This window comes from Centruroides vittatus, unplaced genomic scaffold (assembly GCF_030686945.1).
Source record: "Centruroides vittatus isolate TY-2023 unplaced genomic scaffold, ASM3068694v2 contig_990, whole genome shotgun sequence".
In the NCBI taxonomy this organism is placed as follows: Eukaryota; Metazoa; Arthropoda; class Arachnida; order Scorpiones; family Buthidae; genus Centruroides; species Centruroides vittatus.
The window spans coordinates 829,223-841,065 of record NW_027122659.1 but is presented as its reverse complement, the minus strand read 5'-3'; the positions used below and the strand labels follow the sequence as shown (position 1 = coordinate 841,065).

At 29.8% G+C, this 11,843-nt stretch overlaps 1 protein-coding gene across 1 annotated transcript in view; it reads right to left on the bottom strand.

Moving 5' to 3' along the window:
* The window catches only part of LOC136986094 (ubiquitin-conjugating enzyme E2 H), a 55,635-nt gene that overhangs the window by 7,904 nt on the left and 35,888 nt on the right, over positions 1 to 11,843 (bottom strand). The window contains exons 4-6 of the mRNA XM_067283560.1: positions 7,225 to 7,264; positions 6,598 to 6,650; positions 3,330 to 3,458 (exon numbers count right to left, since the gene is read on the bottom strand). Coding sequence (XP_067139661.1) covers positions 3,330 to 3,458; positions 6,598 to 6,650; positions 7,225 to 7,264 — 222 coding nt within the window. The remainder of the gene's footprint in view (positions 1 to 3,329; positions 3,459 to 6,597; positions 6,651 to 7,224; positions 7,265 to 11,843) is intronic.

Below are 11,843 nucleotides of genomic sequence, written 5' to 3'. Positions count from 1 at the left end.
CATGCCATTCTCACGTCCAACCATAGACAGTGCTCCATCAGTGGCGATGCTGGATAGCTTGTCAAAAATCCAGTGCTGATTTGTTGCAAACGCTCAATAAACCAGTTAGTAAGTCAGCACAAGTTGTATGTCCAAAAGCGATGCCATGCCAAGAAATTCTTCATTCACAATAAAATGTAGTGAAACACTTCTAATAAACACAATCACTTGTGCTGTTGATGATATGTCAGTGGATTTGTCCACAGCCAAAGATAAGTAAGATAAATAAGCACAGTTTGCAACTAAAATGTTAAGTTGGCCAGAAATGTCTGATGCAATTTGAGAGATTCTCCATTGTATCATCATGTGGTTAAGACTGATTGTTTGAAAACACTGTCTTCTCAGGACACATCTCACGTGCAATAAGACACTTTTTTTTATCATATCATCATCTGTGAAAGGTTTCCCATTCTTGGCTGTTAAAGCAGATATTTCTAGGCTGGCTTCAACAGCCACATCCAATTCTCTAGATTGTTTCTTGAACACATTTTGTTGGCTGATTAGTGATCATCGTAATGATTTGATTTTCCGTTCATGCTCCGTACCTTGCAGAAGGAAATCCTTGTGTTGGCTTTCATGATGTCGCTTCAGGCTGAATTCTTTTGGCACTGCTACTGCTCTGTTGCACAAGAGGCAAATAATGCTGTTGTTCTGTTGCATAAAACAGTACTTTTTAGTCCACACTTCTTGAAACTGACTGTTCTCGCGACTGACCTTGCATTTAATGCCCAGCGCCATACTGTTCACTCTGCAAAACAATGTCTCGTTGTGCCGAAAATTCTGAGGCCTGCAATGAATTGTGTTTGAGACAAGGCAAGCTAGACTACCACATGCTTTGTTCTGTACCCACTCTGACCAAAGACTAGAGGTGGGGGCAGAAGACTTATGCACACATGTGACAAATGGCCAGGCAGGTCTTAATTTGTTCAACCCGTCCGGGTGTCACCACCATTTCTCAGAATTTGTGAGTCAGATTGTCAACATGCCAGGTGCAGGACACTAATTCATCATAAATGTGGTTACCATTCTTACCTAAATTATATTTATGGCTCATCAGGTTTAACCCCCCTGGTGTTCAGAAATAAATAAAAAGTGATTAATGCAGTGCAGCAGGAAATTGAATTTTAATATAATTATTAAAATTGCGATATCTCATTTCAAATTGGTGCTAGAATCAATCTGTTTTTTGGTTTTTGTCACAAATATATCACAGTTTATGACTGTTAAATTTCAAATAAAATAAAAATTGAAAATAATTTAATTTTAAATTTACGAAAAAAGAATGTAAAAATTAAAGTAAATAAAAAGTTTTAATTAATTTACTATTTAAATATACTTAGGTTATCTGTTTTCTTTCAAACAAAAGAAACTGCAGCTTTCTAGCTACAGGGAGAGTCATTTTACAACTCTTTGTTGACACAAGCTTATGGCTTTACGCAGTTTTGAAATAATTATTAAATCCAAAATATTTTAGTGCAAACTGCTTCCTTTTAGTTGTATGACTATTCCAACTACAGTATTAATTTTCTTGGTCCAACATAATAATATTTGATTCAAAAAAAATTTTTTCTGTTCTTATTCTATGGAGAGATATTGTTTAAATTATTGGTTATAGCTTTTGTACATTCCTGTTTGAATTCTGGTTTTTTCTAGTTTTAATGACATTAGGTTGACAAATAAGGGTCTTTTCAAAAAAGATTGATTCAAATTTGACTATATGAATCAGAATCTAGAATGTAAACAAATGCTAAAAAATTATTATTTTCATGGTTTTTCAGTGCTATTTTTACTTATTTTTATGTTATTTGACACTATTTAGATGAATAAGCAAGTTTTCCAAAGCATAAATTGGAAATTTCCTGCTAAAATAGGAACTTCCTGATAACATCGGAAATGACATTCTAACATCATTTTATTCTATTTGATTCTTCAAAAAATCGTTACAATACTATGTATTAGACTTAAAATATCTGATATCTAAATCAGAAAGTGTGTTAGCTAGAAATAAAACTTCAACCCCCCCATTTCTCATCTAAGGGAAAGTCATAAAACAGTTGGGTGCTAATGACTTTGTGAAAGGGAAAAAGTTCTATACTTAGAAACTTTGAAGGTAGCACTTTCTTTTTTGCATTCCATCAGAAAGTCATATCTGGCTCTTGCCTAAGTGGTATGCTAGTTTACTTTACTCTGGTGTAGTATCACTGTTGTTTGATTAATTAGCGATGCCGGCTAATAGATACAATCGAACGCTCATAAGCCTAACTTAGGCAAGAGCCAGATATGACTTTCTGATGGAATGCAAAAAAGTGCTACTTATGTCATTTTTTTGAATTCAATCATTACTTGAACCATAACTTGCTAATGAACCATTACTTGTTAAAGTGCAGAGTATGTGCTTGAATAGGACCATCCGCACAACGAGGAAGCACATATACACCAATATCGCAGAACTAGTCAGGATCAAGAATACACCTTTTGATAAGAGCCCCTAAACCTTAGCCCAAGAGAATGCTTGGTTTTATATGTATTATTGTATAGCCCTCATTATTTCACTTGCATCAATAAGATTTCCAGTAATGTCACTTGCCAATTGATACCTACACCTTAAACTTTTTAGAAGTGAATATGGATGTTTCCATTCCAATAAATTATCGTATAGAGTACTTTTCTAAATTGTTTGTTTCCCTTGTCTTCCAATTCCTCTAACACCCACTTTCCTTTCAAGAGTGTGCTGAACCACTACAGCCTAAACAGCAAACCCATTTTGGAGATCATTGCTCTGAAATGTTGCTGTCAAATGTAATGGAATTTCTCGAAATACATTTTTACCTAGCAAAATCGTTTTCTCACATTTGCGTCTAATAAATTTCTTGTATTTAAAGCTCTTTTATGTTTAGCTATTCATTAATTAAGTAGTTCTAACCTATTCTCAATGATGAAAAAAATTAAATAATTTAAGTACTCTTTATAAGATACCAAACCATATTTTTGGAAAATGGTTTTAAAACCACAATCAACTATACTAAAGCAATACATAATGTTCATTTAACAAGAAACGTAAAATTTTATTGAAGTGTGCTTAAATTTCATTTATAAAAAGAAAATTGATTTTAGTAAGAATATAGAATAATGTTATTTTTTTACAATTTTTAAAAATTTGTTGAATAGAGAGAGACTCAATTCAACAAATTTTTGAAGTTAATTTAAATTTCTTCATAAAAATATTATCATCGTAAGATCTGCAACAAGTAAAAATTTTTACAAGTTAGAGATTTACGTTGAATACTTACCTTGTACTTTCTTTTTATATTCTTCTGGTTTATGTAAATACATAGCTGCAGCATCACCATTCAATGGATCAATTGGATTAGGATATGTTAAAAGTTGTGGTAAGAAAGATTCAAATATATTGGATAAATCTAAAAAAAAATGATTGATTTACTCTTTTATCTGAGAAATAAAAAAAAATACTCTAAGTCTACTTTACAATTTACAAAATTAAGAACTATTTTTAGCAAGTTTTGATCTCACACAGATTTGTCAAATGTAAGGACTGGTCATAAAGTATCCAGATTGGATTTATTTTAAAAATGATTACAGATTTGTAACAATCATTTTTGTAGTAGTAGTCCTTCTGAAGTCATAAACATACTTTAAAATAATACAAAACAGAATGGCTGCCTCATCACATTCCACAGTACAGTAGTTTTTCAAAATCCTGGAATCTCTCTTTTTTCAAATAGTTTTTGATTTTTGGGAAAAAGGAAAGTCACAGGGAACAAGATCTGACAAATAGAATAGCTGTCAGTCTTACAGAATGTGATACTTCATGAGAAACTGCTTCACAAACTGATGCAAGAGCAAGTGTATTACTGTGGAAGAGTTGCTACTTGACTTGACATTGCATCAGAAAGGTTTTTCAATGGATTGCATCTCTCAAATGCCACAAAACTTGAATATAATCTTTCTAAAAGTATAACTTTAAATAAGTCTTTATAAACAAGTTTGAGAAAATCTGATGCAAATTTATTGATTATTTCTTTCCAACATTGCAAATGCAGTGTATATTTAGCACATGTAAGAACAAAGCCTTGTTATAAACAATATGAGCAAGGGACATGTGACTCATGACACATGCATTGTGATTCAAAAGTTAACTTCACATGCCTAAATATTCAAAAGTTAAAGATTGAAGCAATTTCTTTACCAATCAGAAATCTGGATATAAACCCAACTGAAAATTTCTAGGGGATAATTAGTTCAATAGTTTAAATAAAATCTGTCAACTTAGTGACAGCTTAAATTAACAATAATGAATGCATGGAAAGCAATTATAAAAACACTTAAGTTTGGACTATTCAATGCTAGAGTGACTATGCAACATTTTTAGATAAAAAGTTAAATTTCATTAAGCTGTAATGTTGATTAAATACATTTGTGACATTTTGTACAGTATTTTTGTAACAGCTAAAATTGTTGAAAATAAATGCCATGATTGTTAAATTCCCATGAAATTTTGGGTAGGAAAAAGGCATTTAATGTTATTCCTTACCAGCAACATTTATTGAAAAATTTTCAATTAGACATTTTACAAATTAGGAAAACAGATCTCATAGTTTTGAAAACACCATTTGTTTTCATAATACTTGTTTGGAAATAAGAAGTGAAACTATAATAATTACTACTATTTAATAATATAGTTAACTCTTGATATTTGCTTCCAGTTAATACGGGTCTGCTCTGAGGAAAGTTCAACATTACCAACTTGACAGCCTCAGAGCTAGCAATGTCTGAATCAATCATTTTATCTGTTCATCTGCTAGTAAGAAAATGAACTTTAGTTTTTCTAGTTCCATACTTTTATTTAGATAATTTAATTTATTTTTATATTTAGTGTAATTTCTGCAAACATTTATGTTTTATTCCATATCTTTTCTGGGAAAAAACTACAGTAAGAAAAAAAAGGCAGCAACTACAGGTAATTCAAAATATTTTGCTTGATTTTTGAAATTTTTACTTCCTGTTTTTCTTTTTTGGGGCTGCTTTAGTGGTCGATCTAACCATTCTAATCTTTAATGTTATTTTTTGTAATTTTTTTATTATTACTGTATGCAGCTACATATTCTAAAATCGTTAAAAAAATTAAAGAATTGTGGCTACACGCCATGCTTAAGGTGTATATTTTTTATGTAATTGTATCGTTTTTATATTTTATACTTTCTTTATTTCCTTTATTCCTCTCTTTCTAACCTCTTTGTCCATTCTTCCTGGAACGTATCTATTGTTCTTACCCTTCCTTAGTGAGTTCGATGACTCACCCCTGAAAACAAAAGAGGGAGTGCAGCCCTGAGGGAAGAAAGGGGAACACGTGTGTCATTCTGAGGCGAGAACTCGAGTAGGAAGGAAGGATAGTGGAGTCTCCCGAGTATACCTAGTATCAAGAGAAGATAGAGAGATCGATTTGAACAGCAGTATTTTGGAGAAATTAAAAAGGAGTGAAAGTGTTTGCCGATCCCCGTTCTCACCGTAATACTTCGGCCGGTAGTTTCGTCATCACCATCTAGTCGTGGGTACCCGCTTTCCTGTATATTCTTGACATCCTCTTTCTTTTTATTTCTTTATCTTATATACTAGTTTTAGTTTATAACTTAAGCGATCTTGTCGGGAAATCTTATTGTATATTATAATTAAGGTTTATATTTTAAGGTAATATTGTCGGGAAATTTTATTGTAATAGTTTCGGTATTTGCTCTCGGATATTGTCGGTGGGAAAGGTACTTGTTGGTATCCACTGTATCCTGTTTGTTTATGAGCAAGGAAATAAAACTCATTGTGTTTTGTTCCTCTCATTTCGTCTCTCTGTCTTTGCACTGCTCGTAACTATCACAGAATTATTAAACTCAATTTCTTCATTTTCCATGTTTTTACTCAACCCAACAAATATAAATGTAAAAACTACAATTTCAGATGAATTCTGAATGACCTAATTCATGAATTAACTTCGTATGTGCAGTTTTGATATATGCTGGATATCTGTAGAATCAATTAACTGTGTATATCAAAGGTTACCCGTAATCAAAATTTTTAACATATAATCCAATCACAATCAATTTTGATAAGAAATAATTTGAACTTCACATGTAAATATTTTCTGAATTTATAATGATTCAAGTAAAGAAAAATAAAACCAGAGCCAATATCTGCATTTATACAGAGATCCTTGAATTAAGAGAGTAAGAAGATTGACACACTGAAAGAATACTGCATTGTTACATCCTGTAAATTGAAAATAATGCATAAATTTCAATGTACTGAATGTCAGTAACAGTTATATAAATGAAATATCTGCCAAATATAAAAGTGACCTTTAAAATTGATTCATAAGTCCCATAAATTGAAATCTGATAATTAGAACTAATAATTTATGTAGAAAATGCACTATTAGGTTTATCTAATAATAACTCACTAATCAAAAAACTTCAGAGCAAAATATATATGTATTATATTTATCACACAAATACATTATATATATATAATAAAAATGATAGTTATATTTACCATATAGTGCTGTCCAAGCTTGATTGATTACATCCAAGCAAACTGTTCCAGATCTGTAATATAGCAGTTTACATTTTATATGTAAAAAGTCTTATAACATTAGAATTAAACTTACTTATATTTTGTTTTTTTAGCATTTCAAACATTAACATTTAAAATAGCCAGTACCAGAAATTTTTTTGGAATTTTATGATGATCTAAATACTGTACTATGATTAAAAAACTTTTAGATCAGCTTCTACCATCAGGACAACTGGCAAGATACATTTAACTCAAATAAAAATGTACATTATTTCAGTGTTATGCTCAATTTTTTATTTTAAATTTTTGAATATCTTTCAGTTTTATTTGAATACATTTAAAGAATGCATTCTGAATGCATCTTAATAAAATAAGCAATTTTATGTTTAAATCAATAAATTTTTCATATTCAGTCAATTAACTAAGTCAAAGTGAAACTTTAATAACGTTAAAGATTTTAATTACAACTTGAAATTAAATATTTTACAATTAAATTTTAACCCATTAAGCTCCTTAAAAGTTTATGAAATCTCTTTAAAAAAAACTTTTTATACTAAATTTAACAAATCAATCATCAATTAATTCAAAAATAAAATATTCACTTACACTTCATCAATATTTGGATGATAGATTTTATTCATGAAACCTGTAAGAAAAAAAATAAACATTGAATTAATATCAAATATTGACTGCTTTTTTATGTTCAAAGATTATAAATCACATTAAAAACATAAGATTAAAGAAATAAAACTGCTAAATTCAAATATTTAAAAAGCAAAAGTAATAAATTTAAAAAATAATTATATATAAATGCCCATCTTTCTTCAATAACAAAAATTTCAGAATTTTCATAAACAGTGTTAACATAATTTAGTGTGAATTTAATAATAAATTTTCAAAAAATTTTGTATTAGGTCTTAATCACTCTTATAAAAAAAAACCACTGAAAATTTAAATGAATTTGATTACAAGCAATTATTTATTGAGAGATCACCACAATGCCAGGGTGCAATTTTAAATTAAAAAATTATTAAAAATATGATTAAAAATATATGCTCTCCACCTCAAATTAGTAGTGGCTTGCCCCTGTACATCATACTTTTCTGTTAGTAATATAGTCGTGCCAGTCATCTAACTCCTTTCGAGAGAAACCTTTTTAATCTAACACAACTTCCGATTTGACCTATTAACTATACATATATGAACACAAGTTCATATATGTATAGTTAATAGGGACCTCACCCCCCCTAATCTTTCCATATCTGGTTTCTGCTTTTCATTTAACTCTGTTCTTGAGATTAAGAACAGAGTTAAAAGACAGAAAACAGTGGGAATTTATAGGTCCAATTTTTTTCAAATTGCAAACAAAAAATCTTATGTAATGTTCTCATGAGAGAATTTTTGAAAGTTAGTTAGTTGTTTAAGTTATGGCAATGCAACACTTGGGCGATCTGCCTAGGGGAATGCCTTCTAAAAGGGAACAGTCAAATTGAAAAAATTATTTTGAAGAGATTTAATTTCAATTTAATCAATTTAAATTATTTTAAAATTTTTTTTAAAAAGAATTAGTTTAAAAAATTCTCATTTATAATCGTGTTTTAAATTTAAGTCTCGTTTTTTAAATAATTCTTAAAAATGTTCCATTTCCACATTCCAATTAAAAAAATCCTGAGGAAGATCATCTGTGAAGATCGAAAATGTTAGAATTTGCAAAAGATTCTTCTGGAATTGCTTTTAAGGTTCAATTCTTTGATATTTTTTTTTTATCATATATTCCAGGCTTGAAGAGTTTGAGCTGTCAAAATTCACCATCACTCAAAAAGGATCCTTCAGGATTCCCAATATCTTGTTTTTTTCCCATAAGTGTAATTCTATAGTTGTATATTGAAATCAAATACACAGTTAAAGTATTTTTTTAAGAGAAAAATTGAATATGCATTCAATTTTTGAAGTAAATCCTGTGGTATAAAAGGAAACCAATGGCAACAAAAAGTAAGCAACTAAGAATGACTTTCTAGAGCTTAATAATACAAAAATTAATGTTTTTATTACAGAAGAGCATCGATTATCCGACTTAATTGGGGGCTGGGGTTGGTCGTATAACCGAAAAGTATGAAAAAATACGTTATTAGTATAGTGTATTAGGCCTGGTTTAAATACTAGCCTCCCTTTCATGGTCGAGCCAGTGCTGCCAGCTAAAACATGCAAAAATTTAACAAAAATAATATTAAAGTAGCCAAGACATAACCAAATATTGTAGCGCCACATCACTAGTGAACATTTGAATTTGCCGACTAGAACGCGGTCGGTTAATCGGGAGTCGGATAATTGATGATCTACTGTATTATATTAGATTTTATTTATCAATATAAGTTTATAAAGTTTAGAGTTAAAAAACAATATTCATGGGGTTAAATAGATTTTCTAAATTAGAAGTTTGGAAATCAGAATGAACAAATTAATGAAGACCGAGGGCAAACAGATTTCTTCAAAAATAACAAATAATGAAAAAACATTGAAAGGTGTGTGAACCAAGAACAGACATTGCAAGGAGTACAAAACAAATTGAATTAGGCAGTAAATTTAAAAAGCAGAGTAATTAATAAAATGATACATGAACAAACCAAAAATATTAAATCTTTAAAATTCTAAACACTAATAGTTTTTAAAATTGAATTTAGAATAATTTTGATACTTGCATTTTTAATATACTTCTATCATTATTTCCGAAGACAAATTTAAATTGAAAATATTAAAGATCTAATAACAATTTAAATCTTCAAGAAAATTTTAATTTAAAATTTATTATTCTAACAAAATTTTAAATAATTTCACATTAATTTATAAGCAACAATTTATCTGTTACCAATTTGAATGCATAAAATTTAATTCTTTAATTCTTATTTAAAGAACTTTTAAAATATCATCATTATAACAATTTTTTGAAGGTTAAATTTTATCTGAACACACAATTTTTAATGTTTAAGCTGTTTGCATATGTAAATTTACATGTTTAAACCTATTTTATGTAAATAAGACCTTTAAGATAAATATTTATGTTCAAATAAATAAAAATGCCATGTTCGTTAAAATACCAATATTATGTTTGAAACATTTAATTTTGATCAAATATCTTATTCATCCTTGAACAAAGATCTTTATAATGAAGAGCAAAAACATTAATTGCCTGTTCAAAAAATTTTTTAATACAAAAATATAAACTTCGTAAAAAGTAGTTTAAAAAAATTTTAAGTAATATAATTATTTACATTTTACCTTATGACTTTCAAATTAATTTTAAGAATAAATCCAAAAGTAATAGAAGTAAAAGGGATTAGAGGGACAAAGAATGACAACTGCAAAAAAGCAACAACACTTATGCCTACTGGTCGATTATTACTTGACTGTTAGTTATGCCAGTGTTGCTGCCACAAAGTTTTATGTAGCCAAAATGTGTATTGATTCAATTTTTTTTTTTTTTAATTGTGTCACTATTGCAGTCCATGAACAATATTGGTGATTAGGTTATTGTTGTTAAATGCATTTGATATTTTCTATTAAATTGGATCATTTGCATATCCACATCACTTCTAAACAATGTTCCCTCTAATTTTTTTTGTAGATGAGCAGAACATATAATTCTCTGAGCAAAAAATTTTTCTGAGCATATATATAATCTTATTTTTTCCTATAAAAATCAAAATAATTATAAAGTAGAGATTAAAATTCATTTTAAAACATACTTCCATACAAAGTATTATCTTTTGTCAATGATTTGATGTATTTAATTGAAATATACGTCGCAATAATCATGTTGCAGACAAAGTGAGAAATAAGTAAACAATTCAAATCAGTGTGCACGCTCGCCTGCGCAGCACAAATTCTCGTGCGCAGCAACAACTTTAGCCATGCACGGCCATGCAGCTTAGAGGGAACATTGCTTCTAAACCTAACTGCACACTCAATCATTCCCACACAGAATTCACATTTTGCAACAAAGAACTGCTACACTTGTGTTATACAGTGAAGAATTTGCCTGTCTTATTTGGCAGACTGTTCCAAAATCCCAATTTATATCTTGAAATGTGCTAAAAAAGGTAGTAGTATTTATTTTTTAATGTTACAACTTTAATTGAATCATTTATTCCAAAAGGGGTCAACTCCTATATTGCAGCATTGAGTTTTCACATTTAAAAACATTTTCTACACATACGTACAAAAAAAAGGGGAGCCCAACTCCGTATTTTTGTATTAAAAGTTAGTGATAGACCAATAAGGCTTTTGGGCTGATTATCAATTAACTGAATTCTGAAAGAAGTGCTATTGTTGATACTAATTAATTAGAAGTCTATTAGACTGATTACTTATCAACTAAACATACTGAAACTGTAAAATGCAACTCAGATTGAATCTTTTATTACCAATTGTATGTTATGGAGGATATACAATAAAAAAGTGACCTGATGGTGCACAGTACTTTTAGTTTTTATATATTTAAGGGGGGTGCTTCTGACAGTGCTGGCTGTTGGCGTGTTTTTTCTACTACTTACTGTTACAAACTACAATTCAACTATTTGCCATTAATTGACTTTATTGAAGATGTCTTTTTCCACTGTGATACTTTCTTTTTTAATTTTGTTCTTTTTGCTTGTTATTGGAGGAGTCAAACTTAACCCAGGTCCAATGTCTCGTACACCACCTTCACCTCGCAATAAAGCTTTGACTTCTGCTGGTAAACGTCGTTGATATCCAAGTGAACCAACAATGAAATCATCTCGACTGGATGACTATTTTGCATCGCAGGATATTCCTTCTCAACTACCTCAGAAAATTCTGTGTTTACTTGAACATTTTGATACTATTCTATCGAAACTGGAAGGACCGTCATCAAAATTTGACTGACTGTTTAATATAAAATCAGAAACCGCACACCAGGTTGTATAACAAATTCTACCTACTTGAACCTGTAACCGGTGCTTATGAAGTTTATTCTTACAAAACAAAACGTTTTCCTAACCCCTTCTGGGTTCTTCTTCAGGTAAAACTAGCTGAAAAAGAACCCAGAGGGGGTTAGGAAAACGTTTGTTTTGGAAGAATAAACTTCATACGCACCGGTTACAGGTTCAAGTAGGTAGAATTTATGGCTGTTTAATTTACATAAGGAGTATGTGAACGTCTATCTCGCCTGGAAAGAGAAATTACCAAACTTTTTTTTGTCTTTTTAA